The sequence below is a fragment of the Mustela nivalis genome (genome assembly GCF_964662115.1).
Source record: "Mustela nivalis genome assembly, chromosome: 10".
Classification (NCBI taxonomy): Eukaryota; Metazoa; Chordata; class Mammalia; order Carnivora; family Mustelidae; genus Mustela; species Mustela nivalis.
In genome coordinates, this window is record NC_139029.1 from 103,896,609 (window position 1) to 103,917,657 (window position 21,049).

Genomic DNA, 21,049 nt, shown 5'->3' on the forward strand with positions numbered 1-21,049 from the left:
CTTGCAGCCTCCCGGAGCCCATCTCCTGGCTAGCTCCCTTCCACAGGGCCGCTGAGGGTGGCTGCAGGATTTGGGGGCTCCAGGAAGAAGGGGAAAAGATTATACCCAGACAAAACTGAAGTTGGCTTCCTCTTCCTCTGTATGAATTCACTGGAACAAAAGCAGATGTTGAGTTTATAGACTTAATTTTTTTTTTTTTTTTATCAAGTCTACTGTGGGTAAATGAAGACCAAGTCAGAACGAGCAAAGGCTACTGCCAAGCTTGCGATGGAAAGAGAGCAGGTGAAGGCCACTTGCATTTTGGCAGGGACTCGAAGGCAGGCAGAGGAGTGGGGGCATCTTTCTGGGGGTCGCAGGGAGGCTCCGCTGGGCCTGGCTGGAGGCTGGTGGCTAGGGAAGCTTCGGGAGGGCTCGTGGAAGGGGGGCAGCCTGTGGGATGGGTTAGGAGAGCATATCTGGCTTTCTCTGGTTGGTCCCAAGGTGGAAGCAGGACAAAAATTTGGCAAGCTCTCCATTATTACTAGCTACTTGGGGTTGATTGTCACAGGGATTACCATTCGGTGTTCTGGACTTTTGCTGGAGATTATGGTCTGATTTCCTACAAATCTGACTTCTGGCAGGCTGGCTGCCCCAGCCAGTTACTGTAGATAAGATGCTGGTTTCCTGGGCCAGACATTCTGCACAGAGCTCTATTTTTATAGATGGTCTGGCCATTGTCCATGGGTACATTCAGTTTTTTACAACCAGATGTACATTTTCTAGAGACATTCTGTGCTTAGAGACCATGCTGGGTATGGTGCAAATGGGAAGACAGCTGCGCATTGTCCCGACTGCTCAGCTTACACGGTATATGCCCCGTCCCCTTGTGAAGTCTGATGTCTCTGTACTTTGCCGGGTCGTTACTATTGTGGAAGACTTAGCACCAGGTCAGGCTGTTGTACGAGCCATATGAACCCAGGCAAGTTCCTAGGACTGAACCTTGTCATACCTAAGTGTTGTTTGGTTTGGTTTTTTTTCCCCCTTTTTATGATGGAAAAGTTCAGGCACACAAAAGTGAAGAGGCCAGAATAATGGCCCCTCAGATATCTATTATCCTGCTTCAGTAGCGATCAACTTACAGCCCACACTGTTCCACTTGTGTCCCTCTCCACCTGCCGCACCCTGATTATCTTGACATTTTGGACATCAAATCATTTCATCTGCAAACATTTCAGCCTTTATTTATGAAAGGTATTTTTTAAATGATCACTTGACTTATTCTTATTATACAGTCATCATCTTAAGTTATACATCTAAGGAGTGAAACTTAATTCTACCCTGATGAAGCAGCAATAGAACAAAGAGCACCAAGGAATACTCAGAATGCTAGCACATGACTCGTTCTCCGTAACTCTGGGCCTCTCATTTGCTTGACAATGTTACCTTTTCATGAGTTGGGCACTTTACTGATATCGGTGCCCAATCCATTTCTCCTTGGGTTGCTACTTTCTTCGGTTTCATGGTGCTATCTCCAAGCCTTTCCCAGCGTCTGTCTGGATGTGGCTTTCTCAGAGATAAGAAGTGATTTTTTAAAAATACAACCACAGTGTCTGTATGAATGATCAGTTGCTGTATGTTTTTTATTGATTTTTCTTTTTAAAAATTTTTTTAAAAGATTTTATTTATTTATTTGACAGAGATCACAAGTAGGCAGAAGGAAAGGGGGAAGCAGGCTCCCCGCTGAGCAGGGAGCCCAATGCGGGGCTCAATTCCAGGACCCTGAGATCATGACCTGAGCTGAAGGCAGAGTCTTAACCCACTGAGCCACTCAGGCAACCCTGATTTTTCTTTTCTTTCTTTCTTTCTTTCTTTCTTTCTTTCTTTCTTTCTTTCTTTTTTTTTTCAAAGATTTTGTTTACTTATTTATTTGAGAGAAAGAAAGCAAGAGAGGGGAGGGAGAGGAACATGTAGACTTTGCACGGAACATGGAGCCCGACACAGAGCTCAATCCCAGCACCCTGAGACCATGACCCGAGCCCAAATTAAGAACTAGGTGCCTGACTGACTGAGCCACCCAGACACCCCAGTTTTTATTGATTTTCTTGATCACACAGGCCAGCCCTGATTCAGTTTAGGAGGGGACTGAATAATAGCATGAGTGCCAGGAGCCATCTTCGAGGTTGGTTATTTTTTATTTATTTATTTTATTTATTTATTTTTTAAAGGAACTCATAGTTCCACCAGCCTTCTAAAAAAGATTTTACTTGTTTATTTATTTGAGAGAGAGCGAGTAGGGGGTGGGGAGAGGGAGGGAGAAAGAATCTCAAGCAGACTCTGTATTGAGTGTGGAGCCCAATGCAGGGCTCGACCTCAAAACTCTGAGATCACGACCTAAGCTGGGACCAAGAGTCAGATACTCAGCTGATTGAGCTACCAGGCACTCCTCAGAAACTGGCTCTTGATGATGTCATTATCACATCTGAAAAGAACTTAACAATAATCTCTTAATATCATCAACTAGCCACTGTCTAGACCTTTGGTCAGGATTCAAATATGTTCCATATACTGCAATATGTCGTTCTTTTCCTAAGCCCCTTGTAATTGGCAGATTCCTTCTTCCTCCCTTCTCCTCCACCCGCCCCTTTTCCCCACCTTGCAATTTATTTGTTGAACTCACAGAGGTTTGATGAGGAGTCAACGAGGCGCAGGTAAAACAGGCACGGAAAACAGGCCTGCTGCTGGACCACATGCGTTGCTGAACAACCTGGACACACATCCATGCCCAGCCTTTGATGGGGAGGGCTATCTTTGGGGTGGGGAGGTGATAAGTAGTGTTCAGCCTAAATTCACTGGAGGGGTGGTTCTGTAATTCAGACTTTCACAATCAGTGGTCAGGCTTTGAGCCCCAGCAGGAACCAAGAGAAGCTTCTCCTGCTGCAGAGACAGATCTCCTTGATTTGTCCCAGCTCTGCCCCAGGAAGCTCTCAAGAGGTCTGGACGCAGCAGCTGTGGCTGCCGACACCCAAACACCCACGTGTACATGGCTCCATGCTCCAGATACCAGATGCATCTGTTCCTAACAGCTTCACACTTCACCCCCAACCACACTCCACGAGGGAGGCTTCAGTGTTCACCTGGGAGTCAGGGAAGTTAGCATTCTCACCTGATCCATTGGCAGGACAGGCACAGTTGCACACCTGGATGTGTGTAAATGCTGATGAGTGTGCTTGTGCTCTTCCAAATGGGTACAAGGCTTTGTTGCACCAGGGTGCATTTATCCAGAAGGGGAATCTCCACTGCTATTTTGGGAGTGCCAGGCCCACAATTTTTTCTGTTGCCTATATTATTATATAAATAAGTTTATTTCCACAAAAGGCTTCCCTCTGATGAGGTATGCTTGTGCAGTGCACAACTTGGATAGCTATACATTGCAGCACTGCTTGGATTGACTGGTTGTTTCCTTTGGCCTGGTCTCTTCAAACAGGATAAAACCACTTGAAGATCAAAGATCTCAATTTCCCTTAATCAGATCCAGGATTCCTGAGACCCCTGGGAATGGTTTATCATTCTAGTTGAAGGCTGTTCACTTCCTTCCAGTCATGGGGTTCTTCATTCTGCTCATCTTGACTGTCTTTTCAGGTAAGACAGGGGAAGGAACATCTCTAGCCTCCAAACTTCCCAAACACCTTGCATTTCCTTGCCTTTCCTTCTCCTCTTCTACTTGGAGTGCTGGCTCAGTAGCTAGAACCATGGCAGGAATGGGATAGGAAAATAACAGGAGGAGAAAAGAGATCCTGTTCAAATTCATCCTTGTTCTTAGCTCTGATAGGAGGGTAATGAGGGGAGGGAAAAATTTTTTTAAAAGAAGGGTTGCAAGAAATTTGAAAACCTCAGCTAAAATGTGGGCTCTGTATTCTCTCAGTGTTAAGTTCCCTTTCCCTGTCCCTTCCCCTTCGCCAAAGAGTGTTTGTGCAGATGGATAAGGCCGGGACTTTCTGCTGTCTGCCTGTGCCCGAGCCTAGAGGTGAGACCCCGGGGACTGACCTGGTGACCTTGACAGCTGCTGTGCCTCTTCTTGGGTCCCCACCCAAGCCTGTAGAGTGAGCATCACCCCATCTACTTTGTGGGGTGGATAGGAGAATAAAATATCAATTCATATGGGGGACGTGAACCTGCCATGCAGGCAGGTCCCAGGCAGTGCTTGTGGGGACCTAGCCCATCTCTGGAAGGCTGAGAGACAGGGGGCCCTGCTGCCCATCTCTGCTGCTTGTTCAGATACTTCCCCAGCCATGGTCAAGGGGGATGTGGTGTGCATGACTTCCTCACTACACAACATCCTGAGATGACAGTGCTGCCCCTGTAGGCCTTGCACAGAGGAAATGGAAAGTTTTGAGCTCCTAAGACCAGAACCTGACTCCCTCTGCTCTCAGCCCTGTGAGGCCCCCTCAAAGCCCTTCTCAGGTTTTGAGGGGGCCTCAGCTGGGTAGGGGGCTAGGGGCACAGGATGTGCTCACAGTGAGCCTTGGGTTCTTCAAGCCCCCTGCCAGGCAGTGGTGAGAGTCTGCCTATATCCGTGCAGAGGGGGACACCTCGGGCCAGGCCACAAGACTTGCCTAGGGTTGTGGTAGTAACCATCAGGCTTGCCGGAGCCAGCACTTCAGACTGGCTGACTTGAACGACAGAGATTGATTTCTTCCCATTTCCGGAGGCTGGAAGTCTGAGATCAAGGTGAAGGCAGGTCTGGTTTCTTCTGAGGCTGCTCTCCTTGGCTTTCTTGTTGTGTCCCACATGACTGTCCCTCGGCCTGTTGTGTGTATCCTAAGCTTTCTCATAAGGACACCAGGCAGGTGGCCTTAGGCCCTTTCTAATGACCCCACTGTAACTCAATTACCTCTTAAAAGGCTCAATCCCCAAATACAGTCATATTCTGAGGTGCAGGAAGCTAACACCTCAACATACGAATTTTAGGGGGACCCTATTTGGCCCCTCATAGTCACTAACCCAAAACAGGCAGAGAAAAAATCAGCTTTTGTGCTTTAACTAATTTTTCTGGGGGCCAGCAGGGGCTGCAGCATGTTTAGAGGAACATTGATACGTGTATGTGCGTGTGCATGCACGGGCACACGCTTGCCCTTGTGTGTTTTCACAGATGCTATGGTCATGGATGAAAAGGTCAAGGAGAGCTTTGTGCTGGACACAACTTCTGCCACCTGCAGCTACAATGCCCACTATAAGGACCACCCCAAATATTGGTGCCGAGGCTACTTCCGGGACTACTGCACCATCATCGCCTTCACGCCCAACAGTACGGACCGCGTGGCCCTGAGAGACACGGGAAGCCAGCTCATCATCACTGTGTCCTGCCTGACCAAGGAGGACGCGGGCTGGTACTGGTGCGGCATCCAGCGGGCCTTTGCCAGGGACGACATGGATTCTACCAAGCTGGTGGTGACTGACAGCACGGGAGGCCTGGCCCATGATCTCTGGTCTGGGAAAGGTATGGAGCCTGTCAGGAGTCCAGTCAGGGGTAACCCACAGTCGTGCGTGTGCGTTACATGTGGTAACTACTCGCTGAGGCCGGGGAGAACCAAGTCAGGCTCCCCCTAGTTTCTTTGGGAGTAACCTCGTTTCTCCTTCCTTCCGAAGTTGGGTGGTTGCTGATTGTTGGGGATTAGCTTGGAATTCAGGGAAGAGTAGGGTGTGTGGGCTCTGGGGTCCTCTTGGAAGCTCTCTTTCCTGACAGCGATCTGGCTCATGGGATTTGGGAGAGGCTCATGGCAGCTAATAATTGGAAGGGCTTTGTGCTGCTGGCCAGGGAAGGCTCAAAGGTTGGTATTACACATCTGTGCTTCATAGCCAGCCTTGTAGGTCTAGAATCTTGAAACTCCATTTCTTGAGAGGCAAGTGAGGCTATGAAAGATGACCCAGGAACCCGGATGAGCCCCCTCAGAAACGGGGATGAAGATCACGGCCAAACCGGTCAGGAGTACAGTTTACATGGAGGCTGCTGGGTGGGTGAAGGTTGGGCTGGGGCATGTAGAGGAAGGTCTGTCCAGGCCAGTCAACCAGTCTTTTGGGCCAGGGCTGAGTTCTTCAGATGCTCACCAAAATTCTTCTGTCAGTTGTTCAAAGTCTCTTTTCTACATGAGAAAGCCTCTGTCTTGGCAAAGAGCTTAAGGAAAGCACTAGCCTTTCTCTTTTTTCCCTCTGTCTTCTCAGTCCTTTCCGTTTCTAGGAGGGAGGTCTTTTTATCATAGCCCAGAGCACAATGCCAGTAGGAAAACAAACCAAGAACTTAAGGAAAGCTCTAGGAAGCCTTCTGGTGCTGGAGAGAGGGTCTTGCTCATACGTGAGCAACTACTCCTTTGTCTAACAAGTATCTTATTCAATGGGTGACATCCTCACACCTAGTGTGTTTCTACTGTATAGTTAGGCTCGGGATGAAAGAGGCTCACCTAAATGTCTCCTTAGTTTAAGCCCCCACAACCTCCCCAACTAGATTTTCCAGAGAAGGCAAGTGGGTGGCCATGGCAGAGCTTTTCCCATTGGGTTTTGGTGGCTGTCAGGAGCACAGTGTGGCAATGATGTCATCTATTGGCTCCTTCCTTAAGGATTGGACTGGCCCTCTTGTGCCTCTGGTGTCCCCTCCCATAGGCTTCAGCCTGGGACTCTCTAACCATGGGCCACTTCTAGTCCACACAGGGCTTTTGTGCAAATCTGCAAAGAGAGTCCCATCTCCAGGTGCAAGGAACCCAGTGACCGGTGGTATATGGCTTGGCGAGCAGAGTGTGGGCTGGATGTCAGCCCCTACTTGTTCCCTCCACTTTCTGCCCCGTGCAGGGCACACTTAGGGTGCCTCAGCTTGGGCCAGCATCTGTTCGGAACACAGTCTCTGAGGGTTGAGGGAATGACAGCCAGAGATGCAGAGATGCAGAAGGCAAGGGCAGGTCTGGGGACTGGCTCACTAGACCCTCAGCACATTTTTTCTGATGCAGGCCTGTCAGGCAACAAGACCAGAAGCTGCAAGGCATCCAGAGTGGTCCGCAAGGCCGATCGCTCCAGGTGAGGACAAATGGGCTATGGAGGTGCCGGGAGGCAGGCAAGGGTGACACAGCGTGGAGAAAGATCTGTCCTAAGGAGAGAGCAGTGTCTCACATGTGAAGGGAGGGACATGGCGCCCTCAGGAGTGGTCCGGAGCGCCTTTGGGACTTTTTCTCAGTCTCTGATCTGCTGCTCTCACGTGTGCTTGCCACCTCTCTCTCTGCACTGCCCTTTTCTGTTTCATTTTGGCCGTTTCTAGCTCCTGAGCTTATGTCTCCCCTGCTCAAGAGACCAGCCAGTCTTGGCTCTGCCTGCTCCAAGTCTGTTAGTCTCTGAGGGAGGGGCCAGACCCGCTCGGTCTGCCCACCAGTCCAGGTCTGATCAGGCTTGGGCTGGGGGACAGGAGCACCCTGAAGGGACACGGTGGCAGAGCTCCTGGAACTGGGTAGGGGCGGGGGATGGAGCAGATCCCAGGAAAGTGGATCCTGGGCAGAGAACCGAATTCGAGCGACATGAATTCTGTCGGTCTGTGACTCCTTCCAGGATGTCCATTCTCATCGTCTGCATACTGATCACGGGCTTGGGGTCCATCTTTATAATCAGTCATTTGTCCAAAAGAAGGAGAAGCCAAAGGAGTAGAAGGGGTAAGTAGTCACTGGGGGGTGGGGATTAAGCAAAATGAAAGGGGCCAAGGAGTAGCTTTCAAATGAGTGAGTGTGACCCTCTTCCTGTTCCCTGGACCCATGGAGGTCAATGCAGCCAGCCATGGGCTGGGGGAGATTCTGCTTCATGGTGACTAAGGCCCCATGAGAGGTGACAGAGAGAGTATGGCGGCCGTGGTAAGTGGGACCACTTAGACTAGGGAGGAGGGAGGCCTTGAGACGACCACACTGTAAGTCCCAGTGTTAGGAAAGTCACCTGCCTCCCCAGCACACAACCTTCCAGAGGTAGACTTACTCTTTGCTTGAAACTTTTGTTCACCTGGGGGGACTGTCAAAAGACCTCTGGGGCCTGTGGGTAAATAGACATAGAAAAGTCTCCTTGAGAAGGTTCAGGAATGGAGACGACAGGCCCACAGGTCTCAGTTCTGGTCTTTAGTCAACAGAGGAAGGGCCCTTAAGCTTTGTGCCTCCTTTTGCCCTTGGATATTACAGGTAGAATCCTCACCAGAAGCCAGAAAACCAGTCAAGCTTCTTTTGTGATCCCCACACCTCTGGTAAGTTCCCTCCGTGGCTCATCCTGAGCCCTGGGCCTCACAGTTACCTGATCTTTAGGGATCCCCTTTCCTAACCAGAGGATAGGAATTTTGTTCAGCAGGGACTCTGTGGATCTGCCCACCTTCCCTTTTCTCTCTCTCTCTTTTTATTTTTGTTCACCTTTCCTTTGGGGCAGCATCAGAGAAACCAAAATCCTCAAGACCACCATGTGGTGGTTCTTCTAACCTCTCAAGGAGACACAGGATAGGGAGAACACCACATACAAGTGTCACTGTTTGGCTAGTAGGACTTTTTTTCTTCTTTTTTTATGCTCAGAAGTCACAGAAGTACGTCGGGCCACAGAGGGACTGTATACATAGTTACGAGCAGGTTCCCCCCTCCTCTGGGTCTGGAAGTGCAGGAAACAATGCTTCAGAGAATGAGAGTAAACATGCACCCACACACACACACACGTGCGCGCGCACACACACACACACACCTGGAAGCACCTGCTACGGAAACACGGGGTGGAACTGGAGGAATCTGGAATTCAAAGCTAAGTCTGAGAGGTCTCATACTCTCCCTGTGATACTTTGGCCCCATGGCGGAGCAGGAGCCCTAAGAAATCAAAGGCCTGGCTCCCTTTTGTCCTCTAAGGGCTTTGGGAACTGGTGGAGATGGGGAAGGTAGTTGTGCGCAAGACCCCTCCCTTCAAGATACAATTATACTGTAGGTTTTTGCAAAAACCAGTGTCACTTCTTCAAGGCATGATCTTGGGTAACTTTTCACTTCTCTGGGCCCATTTTCTGCTATAGATTGAGGACCCCATTCTCATATTCCCCAGGAGTTTTTAGTCATACATTCACTCTTCTTTCAATGCATGGGGACCATGCTAGGTGTTGGGGATACAAAGGCAAGAAAAAGAAATGGCATCTGGCCTCATAGAACTTATAATGCAAAGTGGGAAGGAGACAAACCATCACGCAGATGAAAACTGTCAGCATAAATACTCGACAGGAAAGGCACACAGAGTGGTGGAAATTGAGGCAAGGGAATCCAACCCTACTCCGTTTGAGCAAAGAGTTGTGTGACCTGTATTAGCCGTGGCCTGCTTCCTCACATTCAGGCAATTGGAACATGGCAGCTGGAATCAAAGACCCGTCTGGCTTTGATGTCCCTCGGCTCTGCAGGGGTCCAGTGGCATTAAATCACCAAAGCTTGGTGAGAGGTGACTGACCGAAGGGCTTTCAAGTAATGACAGCTGATTTCTGCTCTGAGAACAAACTACGGTGTTCAGTCCCCATAAAGCCACCACGAGAGAGTTTGCAACTTCTATGGCAGAAACATGCAGCAGAGGAAGGCAACAGATCTCAACTCGATTTCCTTTTTCTCTTCCCCACAAAATAGACAAGTCACTGAAGCCCTCCTCCTGTGTCCTGACTCCATAGAAAATGGCTCATGCTGAACAGATGTGACTGAAGATTTATTTAGTTTATGACTTAAGTGATGCTACAATAAAGTTGTCATGACAACCGACCCCCACCTTGTGGGAACCGATTGTGATCTCTCAGGTGTACTGCAGGACCCTCTGACTTGGCAGTGATCGCTTGCTGCTAGCTGAGAACAGCAGGCGCAGGTGAAGAAAAGGGGCAAAACCTGGCTCAGAGGGCCAGGAGATCACTTGTGTTTTCTTGGTTCGCCAATAAACTCCTGACTGGTGTTGAATGGACTCTCAGGTATGACTAACCTCTCCTGGGATATCCCTGGAAGTATGTTTCCAGGAAAATTTCAAGCACAATATTGCGATATTTATTTCTGCATTGGTATTACCTGCTATCAGAAGAAGGGGTATCGGCCAAACCAGCAGGTGTCAGGTTTTCTTGGGGGAAAGATTGTCCCCTCTGGGACATTGTCTGCAGACTGAATGGAGGCCGCTCTGGATCAGTGAGAAACCAAGGTGTGGTGAGTGAAATATTCAGTCACATCAGGAAGCACAAATCAAGACAGAGGGAGGCATCGGGAGCTGTGGGTACAAGGGAGGCTGTACTGTCCAAAATGCCAGAGCCACCTGCATGTCTGCACCTTCTCTCCCCATGTGAAGTCTTCCCTGCTATTTCAGGGAGTTTCAGGAGCTCCCCATCACTGCCTCTGCTGCCCCTCACAATCCTACAGGTTTGTTCTAATTCCACGAATGAGGTTCCAGAGACTTTTCTTCTTCCCTTCCCTGGCAAAGACCTTTTAAATCTATGGTCAATAATTTAACTACTCATTTCACCCTCCAGCAGGACTAGGGGCACACCAGTTTTCATGGGAGGGAGACAAAACCTAAAACTTTGTAAGAGTAGGGTTCTGCTGTTAAAAATAGGAAGCTTCTAGAAAACAGAGGGAGGGTAATTAACATGATACGTCATGTCCAAGTAGATGGTCCTAGGACAATGCGTCCTTCTCTGGGAACTGTGGGACAAGCCCTGGCGCTCAACTGGAAAGCTGACCGGACTTATAGCTTCAAGGTCGGTAGTGTTGTTTGCTGTCAGGTGAAAGCTAGAGAGGCACTTCCCCAACCACCGACAGAAGAGCCTCTGCTGCCCTCCTCGGGCGGTCACTCTGCTGTGCTGTGGCCTCTTCACAAGACCATATCCCCAAATTGTCTTTCTCCTTGGTCCATTCCCTCCCACACTGGACCCACCCTTCCGCCATCTTCTCAAAAACCAGCTGTCAGGAGCTTTTCTGGATCGGGTCACCGGACTTGCCCTTGCTAGTTTCTCTGCCACTCTGCCTGCTCTGGGTGGGGCAGCATGGCCTGGAGGCAAGATGCAGGGGACTGCAAGTCAGAGGACTGGATACAAGTATGGCTCTGCCACCTCCTCAATGGGAGAGACTGGCTACATTATTAATCTCTTTGAACTTGAATTTCCCAACCTCAGTCTTTAAACATACTGCCTGATGTGCTATCTCAGATTTGGGGAGGCTGCTTTTCTCTCACTGCCGCTTCCTTGGCTATAGACTGAGCCCCAGTAAGGTAACACTCCTCAGGAATGTCCCATTGGAGGAGTGACCCGTCTGATGGGAGTCCATGGGTCAGAATCTGGGTGAACCTGCTCTGCCCTTCCTCTTCCCTTTTTAACCTTCTGCGTGCAGCTTTCAAAGTACACATGACCTCTTTTGTGACTCCCGGGCTCAGCTGAGCCACTGTTCAGAGACGGGGAGGGGAGGGAAGGGGATTGTCCCCTTCTCTGCAGCCACGTACATGCCATGTTCTCCAGTGCCAGATGTGTGATGAAGACGGTACTTCTCAGTTGGTTCAGAATCCAGGTGGGGATGGGCGCACCAGGTACCTGGTCCCCTGAAGATCCTCAACAAAGGAAGTGGAGAACTTCAAAAGTTACAAAAGGGCTTTCAAGGGACAATACCTCCTCCCCCTCCCTGCCCCTCAGTCCCTCGGTTATCAAGCTCCCTTGGCCAGGGGCAGTCACGGAGACCAGTTAAAGGTATTTTCTTTCAGAGACTTAGATATGGACAAATATAGGTGCACACATACGCACGTGCGTGCACACACACATTCTCTCCTGGACACGAACAGAGCAGGCAGAATTCTGTTTAACCGCTTATGTTTGATATAACGCGGGGATCTTTGTTGTCCTAGAACACAGAGCGTCTTCCCTCTTTTGAATGGCTACATCGTACTCCATTGGCTAGTCCCCTCTCAACAGACACTGGGGGTTTCCTTGATCTTCCACTGTTGCAGAGTTGAGCATAGTGGGAAAACGGGCACACTCTGGAGCCAGCCCACCTGGGTGTGAGCCCCAGAGCCACTGCTTGCTAGCAGTGAGAACTCAGCACATTACTCGGCCCCTCTGGGTCTCCCTTTCTCTTCTAAAATGCAAATAATGACCATTGTAGCCTCCCTAGTGTTTTTGTGAGGCTTCCATGAACACACATGTTGGGCACTAGGAGTGTACTTAGAGTATGAGGAGCCTCACCGAGTTTTAGGCAGTTTGGTGAACACGACAATTTAAACTATGCACAATTTAAACCTTCCACAGGATGTATTTGCAGCTATAGGATTTAAAACCTGGTTAGCTTTTGCCAAATTGCCAACCATATCATTTGAATGTGTGTCTTTGTTCCCCACAGTCCTGCCCCAGGGGTTTGTTAGCAGACTTTGTGAATGTTTCTCATCTCATGGATGGAGAACACCTAACTGTAGTTTTAATTACTATTTCTTTTATTATGAGTAAACTTGAGTATCTCTTCATCTATTGAAAAGCTACTTACATTTCCCTTTCTGTGACTAACCCGGACTCATCCTTTGTGCTTTTTTGCTTCAATTTGATTTTCCTACTGAGTTGCTGATTTTTTTTTTTTTTTTTTCCTGACTGACTGACAGAAGCTCTGAGTATATTAAGAAAATCAGCCCTGTGGCTATGAGATGCTTTGCAAATATTTTCCAGGCTTGGCATTTTGAACAGTATTTTGTAAGTCCAGTTAATCAACTTTTTCTGGTTTATTGGCTTGGGGTCACATATTCAAGGCAGGGACCACTCATTCTTAAAGTTCTATATACTCTCCTAGTACTTTTACACTTTTTTTTTTACAGTTAAATTTTTGATGCGTCTAGAATTTGATTTAAGGAGGGAGATGTGGATCTGATCTTATTTTCTTCCACATGGCTGCCCACCTGTCAAAACACTTTTTACAGATAAACCAATTTCCCCCAAATGATCGGATATGCCATCTTACTCAATCTTTAATAAATCTTTAGTAAATCTTAATAATCTTAATAATCTTTAGTAAATCTTACTCAATTTCTTCATGTATATCTATTTCTAGTCTTCTTACTCTATCCCATTTGTTTATTTGCGAACCATGAACACATTTTAATGACTCATGCTTGATTTTAAAAAAAACACTTTTAGTTATTGGTTAGGGGTAGCCTTCCTATATACTTTTATTTGCTTCTTTTGATAAATTTTCCTGGATTTGCTTTCTGGTTTATTGTTTACATAGGGACTTTAGAGTAACCTCACTGAATGAAAAATAATCTTACTGGGGTGGGGGAGGGGGATGCCTGGGTGGCTCAGTGGGTTAAGCCTCTGCCATCGGCTCAGGTCATGATCTTGAGGTCTTGGGACCGAGCCCCACATCGGGCTCTCTGCTCAGCAGGGTAGCTTGCTTCTCCCAGTGTCCCTACCCCCTGTTCGTGCTTTCTCTCTCTCTCAAATAAATAAAATCTTTAAAAAAAAAAAAAAAAAGAAAATCCTATTGGTATTTTTACTGGGGCTGTCTGTGGAATCATCCATTAGGATTTGGGGGGGTTCACATTTAAATTTTTTGTTCCCATATAACATCACTTTGCATATCTTTTATGCTATATCAAAGAAGTGGACATCCACATTTGAACATTGCTTTGTACATGTGGAACTTATATTTGTGTAAAACTCTTGGGATGTACAAAGTACCATAGAAGATGGTACATCTTCCTTATTCTCAAACTAATAGGTAAACGTTATTAGTTCTGTTTTCACGAGGAAGCAACTACACTTACCAAAAGAATGCAGCTAGCTGGGGCCGAGGTTGAGGCCGGAGCCCTGATCAGTCCTGAGCTTGTTCTGGGGTACCATCCTCTCTGTTTGGCTTCTGGCTATGGAGGAGTTCTGGATCTCTGGATGTGACAGGACCAGACAAATAAATGATACCGGAGGAGCCAGCACTGCAGACTGGTTGGTTTTATTTGGAAATCCTGCTCACTTGCCCATTTGGCTGGCTTCTCCCAAGCTGTTCAGTGGCACCAAGTGAGCACCCTTTGTGCGCTGAGCTCTGTACCACACACTCTGGAAGAGGACCAGGGAGGCCGTCTCAGCCCTCAAAGGGCTAAGAGGCTGTCCATCCAAGCAGGAGGGCTGGCAGTGTCTTCTCAGGCCAACACTCCCCCTCAGTCTTCAAAACTGCCAGCTAACATTTCCAGATCCCACCCAAACAGCTCCAACCAGACCATGCTTTGGTCCAGAATTTGTCCTAAGGGAAAGTGATGAATAAAGACAGAGCCGAGAGGAAGCGGAACAGGCATCAAGCCTCACTGGAAAGGTAGGGGGAGTCTGTCCCTTTGACTGGAGCATAGACAACCTTGTCCGAGGGTGCAGAATGTTTCTCCATCAGGTGTTCACTCTTCTCTTCCAAGATTTTGAAAGCTACGCTAGCATAGGTAAGTGCTTCCTCTGGGGATGAAAGCTGCAGAGGAAGAAGGAGGAGGAACGACTGAGTTCAGTTTGGAGGGCAGTGTCTCTTTAAAAGCCAGGGTCTCGGGGGCCTGGGTGGCTCAGTGGGTTAAAGCCTCTGCCTTCAGCTCAGTTCATGATCCCAGGGTCCTGGGATCGAGCCCCCACATGGGCTCTCTGCTCTGCAGGGAGCTTGCTTCCCCCTCTCTCTCTACCTGCCTCTCTGCCTACTTGTGATCTCTGTCAAATAAATAAAATATTTTTTAAAAAAAGGAAACAGTTTTTTAAAAAATAATAATAAAAAAAAAATAAAAGCCATGGTCTCTGTAGAAGCCACTTGGAGGCTGTGGTCATAAAGGATCAAAGAGATCAGAAGATGCACGTGCCCAGGGTCCCCTAAACAGTGTGATCATCTTACCTTGGCCGGAGGATCACGGCTGGAGTGACTGTCCAAGGGAGGATTCCGGGCCCAGGGACTGGAGTGGCCTGCCACAGGGGCCAGGAAAGAGAGGAACAAGTCTCACCAGTGGGGCGTGGAGGAATGGGAAGCCCCTCTCTGCAGGCTGGGGGGCGAGGTGGGTGTTGGAGGTGGCAAAAGTGGAGGGGTAGGGAGGGCAGGGACAGAAGCCAAGGGGATCAGTTCCCCAGTCTGTGGAGAGGGTGCGCTACCAAGGTTTTACTCCCCCTCAGAGCTAACACCGAGACTAATTCTCAATGTCAGAGCCAGAAGAGCCGTCCCATCTCTCGGAGACCGCTTACATTTCCTGTAGCTCTTCACGACGAGGAAGACAAGGACCAGCAGCAGCAGTGTTAGCAGGACCCCCACAAAAAAGGCCAAGACCAAATGCTGTACGCTGTTTTGGCAAAGAAAGGGAGCAAATGACCAGCTGGGCTTTCTGAAGGCCTCTGCTAAAGGCCAGAGGGTCACCGTTCCTGCCTGCGGGTCGATCCCTAAAATAGCTTTCATGCTGGCTAGGTGACTTTTACCCACTGCTTTTCAACTTTCTGCTTTGGGGTTCCAGAACTCTCTGAAACCTCAGTGCAAATCATGAGCTCTTGTCCCCCTCAAAAATCTTCACAAGCCCGCCCGTACACACAGTTTGTCAACGAGCTGAGGGGATTCATGGATCTCCTGAGGGATCTCTCTCCCTGGGGCACTCCGGGTTAAGAACCACACTCTAAATATAAAAAACCGATTTTTTTTTTTTCAACTGTTTCTGGTCCCTTTTCCCCAGCCCGCCCTCCCAAGTCCCATCAGGCAGGGCCGTCGGCACAAAATCCAATGCCATGTAGTGCAAGATGAGATGGGCGGGAGAATGGCTCGCTTACTTGGTGGGCTCCTGGGAGCAGGGTGTGGAGGCAATTGTCGGAGCTGTGGTGCTGACACTTGGTTTGTCTGTGAGAGAATGCGAAGGGACTTAGTGCATCTGCCACAGCTCGTGAATCTTTCCAGCTTAAATTAAGTCCCCAGGTGCCCCACCCTATCCAAGCCCCCAGGGGACATAAACAATGGAGAGTCCCACTCTGTAAAAGGAGAGAACGGTGTTTCATGTCCTGGATCCTTTAACAAAAGTAGAGCTTTCACTTAAAAACTTAAAAAACAAACAGCTACACCCATGAAAGAGGAGCCTCACGTTTCTGCAGCCCCGTGTGCCCCTTTGACAAATAAACACATCTCCTGTCCCTCCCTCCAAGATTTACTGGACCCCAGGGAAATGTGCTTCCTCGGACATAAGCAGACAATGTCAAGGCCAGGGAGTAGAGAACCAAAAGCAAAACCCAAAACTAGCATTTCCCAAAGTTTTGGGGAACTTGACCTTGGAAACTACTGCCTTTTTTTAGTGGTTCCTTAGTTTGCGGGTGGCTTTTAACAGTGTCTAGTCAAAGGCAGCCACAGTGAGTTCTCGCAAGGCCAGTGTCATAAATAGGGGGCCAGTAGAGGGAAGTGAACTACCTTGCCCTAAGCTACCCAGCTGGTCTTATACTGAGCACACAGACACCCTTTACTCAACTTGGGAGGGTAGACTGTTCTCCCTGGTTCCCCTTGACACTCTTCTTGGCATTGGGTAAAGTTTGATTCTTCCAACCTCAGAAATGTTGTCCCATTCAGCTCTCCAGTATCATTACTGGTTAATCCAGTCCATGTTAACTCAGTAGTGAGGCAGGTAATGGTTTCTGCCCTGGACTTACCATTTTTGGGTTCAGGTTTGGAACTCCATCCTCCCATGCTGTCTTCCCGAGAATAAAAAATGTTCCTCTTTGAAAGCTAGAAAGGAAAGGTAGCAGAGGGCTGAACTCTGAGGCTGTGATTTTGTTACCAGAGCAGTATCCATGAGAGAGAGGCTAATCATGGTGGGTGTTCTAGTGAGGACAGTGGTCATGGACTTTACATGGTGTGGTTATTATAGCTCAGCCAACAGTCCTCAGCTTTGCAGGTCTAGAAATCTGATTTTAGCAGGGCTAAAATTCAACCAGAATGACTGATGGGTCCAGAACTGACTCATACCAACTAACTCCCAGGAGACTGATGTATAAACTGAAATGACATAAGGAACGTGTTGGTGTCACCAGTGCATTCTATCAGAACACATGGGAGAGCCATTTAAAACCACAGTTTTGCTTGGCAAACATTGAATTGAACTGAGTATGGGAGAAGATGAATGGATGATTTTAATACTGAATGTCATAGAGGTCTAATGTATTTGCTTCACTCCTCCCTGGCAGCTGGGTAAGCTTTGACCCTCTTTCTTGTGAAGGCCCTTTCTCTAGGCTGTTTCAGAATTTTTATTCTGTTCAAGTATTATCTTTTCAAGAGTGTCAGTGTCCTTATCTGGGCTATGGTTCTACTTTTTACATTAAGTTTTCTGTATTTTCCCTTTTATTTATTTGTACTAAAAAGTGTAAAGTACCTAAGAGAAGCAGAGTAAAATCACCTGAAATCCTACTATTGATTATTATATTAATAATTTTGGAGTATTTCTTTTTAGTTCATCTTCCATGCATTTTCTAAAAGCTAGTTGAGACTTCATATGTCCTTTTCTGTTGTTGTTTTTAAGTTTTTTCTTTATCATAAACATCCCTCCTATGACATTCAAAACTTTCTATAAGCATTTTTAGCAACCATAAGTGTTTCAGTTATAGCTATATACTATAGCTCGCTTAACCAGCTTCTTTGCTGATAAAAATGGTCTCCACTTTTATTTAAATAACAGGACAAAGGCATTTTAGGAAACCACAGTTTGACTTCATATTTAGGCACACCCATGATAAGAATTTTTGGCTCTGTCTATACCTGCTGTATTTTAAGGTAATTTATTTAGATAATAAATGCCATCTATTTTTTGTGTTTATTTATTCAGCTTTCAAAAGTGAATCAATTTCCAAGTCCTTGGACATGGGGAGGGTCGGGAGAAGGATAACTAATCGCCATTTACCACTTACAACAGCAATAATAATAAGTGCGTTAGACTCGACCAAATAATATAATATAAGGTAAAGTGCCAACAGGGAAATCTGGTGAGAATTCTGAGACACAATAGGAAGCCCATCATCTGCAGCAGAATCATCAGTGGTAACAATTTTTCTAGCATTTTTGCTCCTTTTCTAATTTAAAAGTCAACAATGCTCTTTGTAGAGCACCATAAAATAGAGACTATTTTTTAAAATATTGAAATATGTGTTTGCCCTAAAAAGAGCATGATCTTATGCTACGAATTTATATTAAACTTTACCACTGGGGACGTAGGAGATGAGACGATTGTAGGTTTCTGTAAAGTCTTAATTTTCAAATAAGTGGCTCTGAGTTTACAACCATCCCCAAGAAATGCCACCACAGCCACCTTTAAAATTTTGGGGGCCACCTCATATTGAAAGACAAAACCATCACACAGAGCAGCAGGAAAATAAATACTTACAGATCCAGGCCAAGAAAAGCAGGAAACACATTTCCATTTGAAAACAACGCCCCAAACATTTGACAGAGCATAAATTAAAATAGAAACAGCACTATATATACTTTTGCACATTTTGTCCAGTACTGGGAGACTCTTACCAGTTGCCACAAAATCCACTAGCTACGTGCAGCCACTCAAATACAACCCTTTCCCCACCAAATAAAGTTAAAGAGGAAAAAAAGAGATAGAAACCACTAGAAATTAGACGACATTTCCCTTGCATGAATAATTATTTCATCTAGATTAAAAGCATGGGGTAAATGCATTTACCTTCTAAGAAAAAGTCCGGTCATAAGATGCCCGTTGTCTAAGACTGAACTTTTCACTTGCTTCCGTGACTACTCCTACTTTTCAGAGATGACGAAATCATGATTTACTGCTACTACCCCATCAAGCTGTGTGTTGCAAAGATCTTGTCTAAACTTGAGGTCAGACTTCCCCTTTGAGCCCAACATTATATATATATATATATGTTTTAATTATTTTTATAACACCATATATATATATATATATATTTTTAAATATTTTATTTATTTATTTGACAGACAGAGATCACAAGCAGGCAGAGAGGCAGGCAGAGAGAGAGGGGGAAGCAGGCTCCCCGCTGAGCAGAGAGCCCCATGTGGGGCTCGATCCCAGGACTCTGGGATCATGACCTGAGCCGAAGGCACAGGCCCCAACCCACTGAGCCACCCAGGTGCCCCAACACCATATATTTTTTAATCCCATGAACAGCTTCTCATATCTTTTGACAGATGAACACTAGAACGTGAGGGTTAAGACAAGTGTATTTCTAATTAAGCACTTAAGTACCATGCAAGATAAGGTGGAGTTCCCAGCAATATGGCATTATCATTGTCATCAAGCACCTTCAAATATCACTTGTTCTAACCAGAGAGATGAGGTTGATAAGGAGGGACAAAGAGCAGGGTCAAGCAGAGTCAAGCGTAAGGTACTAGCTGGGCAGACATGAAGCGTGCTAGGAGTTATGGAGATCACTGAGGGTGCCTGAGTGGCTCAGTCAGTTAAGCATCTGACTCTTGATTTTGACTCAGGTCATGTTCTCAGGGTCATGAGATTGAGCCCGTGTGGGGCTCTGTGCTTAGCAAGGAGTCTGCTGGAGATTCTCTCTCCCTCTCCCTCTGACCCTCCTCCCAGCTCATGCTCTGGTGCTCTCTCTCTCTCAAGATAAATAAATAAAATCTTAAAAAAAAAAAAAGTTATGGGCAATCCCTTTAGGGTGATGGTGAGTCATTTCTTTGTAAATATTTATCCATAAAATAATGTTAATAAAGCACTCTGCATCTTAAAAGAAGTAGTAAAAAGTAAAGGGAGGATGGATTCAGAATTTAGAAAAATAAACATGGATTTAGAAATATTATCCAAAAGAGAATTTATGAAAGATTCACTAATACATATTCATAGATATTTAAGAAATTTGGCACACAGTAATTTCTAAGAACACCATAGAAGTTCTGGTCACTCCACTGTGTTTTGTGTTTGGCTCTGTAAGAAAACCTTGAGAGTGAAAATCTGATATTTAAGGATTCAAGAAGTTTGACAAAAGAAAATAATCCCTGAAATTATTATTCTTTTTACAAAAGAATTTGTAATTTGTGGAGTTAATGGAAAATAAAGTAAGAATTCTTATGAGGCCAAAGTTATCAGAGGAACAGATTGGATAATCCTTGTTAGATTTTCCTCTCAGCAACTAAAAGAAACTATTGAAATAGAGTAAAAACACCTTTAACTTGGAATTACTCCCTCTGGATCTCTTAATCAAGAAAGGCATGTTATTTTTTTTATGTGGTATTTGAAAATAAGAAACATTCTAAATTTGAAAAAAAGATTTAAAATATTAATACATACACTTGCTAAATAAACTGTGTGTGAATTAGGTGCTATGGATATTTCAGAGAACAAAGCAGAAAATTTTCTCATGGGGCCTATTGTCTAATTGAGAAGAGAAATCAAAAACAAGAAAACAACAGACATTACAGATTGTGTTAAGGGCCATGAGGGACAGAAGCAGATTAAATGGTGGGAGGTCTTTAGATAGATGGAGGAGCAGGGATGGTCTGTCCAAGGAGCAGACACTGAGAACCAGAGGATGGGAAAAAGCTGGGCAGGCAGAGAGCCCCAGAAAGACAGTTTCAGGCAGAGGGCAGAGCAACTCAACAGGCAAGGGAAAAGGAAGAGCTGGCAGAGCTTGTAGAGCTAGTGAAATCAGGCAAGGCTGCATGCTGGTGGACCCATAGCTGGGGCTCTAGAGCATGGATGGGTTTTGGACAGAGGGAGCAGAAAGGAACCACATAGGGTACCCCAGGGCGGGGATTGATTGCTGGCACTCAGGAGATGTTTTCCCAGAGATTGTTTTCAAGAGTGGAGCATTTTTAAAATGTATTAAATTCAATTGTTTAACATTTAGTGTATTATTAGTTTCAGAGATAGAGTTCAGTGATTCATCAGTCTTACATAATAACTCAGTGCTCATTATATCACGTGTCCTCCTTACTGTCCATCACCCAGTCACCCCATCCCCCATCATCCTCCCCTCCAGCGACCCTCAGTTTTTTTGTATGATTAAGAGTCTCTTATGGCTTGTCCCCCTAATTTTGTCTTATTTTTCCCTCCCTTCCCCTATGATCCTATTTTGTTTCTTAAA

General features: G+C 46.5%; 2 protein-coding genes across 8 annotated transcripts in view; one reads left to right on the forward strand and one right to left on the reverse strand.

Annotated features, from left to right (window-relative positions):
• TMIGD3 (transmembrane and immunoglobulin domain containing 3) overlaps positions 1–13,473 on the forward strand; it is a 67,961-nt gene extending 54,488 nt beyond the window's left edge. Inside the window, exons 1-7 of one of the 5 annotated variants that reach the window (XM_082687406.1) lie at positions 133–282; positions 3,509–3,618; positions 5,129–5,476; positions 6,975–7,041; positions 7,564–7,664; positions 8,175–8,236; positions 9,624–9,941. In XM_082687406.1, coding sequence (XP_082543532.1) covers positions 3,579–3,618; positions 5,129–5,476; positions 6,975–7,041; positions 7,564–7,664; positions 8,175–8,236; positions 9,624–9,635 — 630 coding nt within the window. In that variant the 5' untranslated portion in view covers positions 133–282; positions 3,509–3,578 and the 3' untranslated portion in view covers positions 9,636–9,941. Of the gene's footprint in view, positions 1–132; positions 283–3,463; positions 3,619–3,917; positions 4,004–5,128; positions 5,477–6,974; positions 7,042–7,563; positions 7,665–8,174; positions 8,237–9,623 lie in introns of those variants that run through there. The other 4 variants (XM_082687405.1, XM_082687403.1, XM_082687404.1 and 1 more) reach the window with 4 other exon arrangements.
• On the reverse strand, positions 11,575–18,783 carry LOC309842733 (transmembrane protein C1orf162 homolog). Of its 3 annotated transcripts, XM_082687428.1 has the most exons (7): positions 18,655–18,783; positions 16,622–16,697; positions 15,761–15,827; positions 15,191–15,285; positions 14,850–14,917; positions 14,340–14,444; positions 13,928–14,231 (listed from the first exon to the last, which is right to left on the reverse strand). In XM_082687428.1, exons 2-7 carry the CDS (start codon positions 16,656–16,658, stop codon positions 14,169–14,171), a joined length of 435 nt encoding a protein of 144 aa, XP_082543554.1. In that variant the 5' UTR covers positions 16,659–16,697; positions 18,655–18,783; the 3' UTR covers positions 13,928–14,168. The 3 variants fall into 3 exon arrangements, 2 of the variants coding, with proteins under 2 accessions (XP_082543554.1, XP_082543555.1); XR_014299749.1 differs by lacking the exon at positions 15,761–15,827 and adding an exon at positions 11,575–11,589 and having other exon boundaries at positions 13,762–14,444; positions 18,655–18,759; XM_082687429.1 differs by lacking the exon at positions 15,191–15,285.
• Between the last annotated feature and the right edge of the window lie 2,266 nt (positions 18,784–21,049).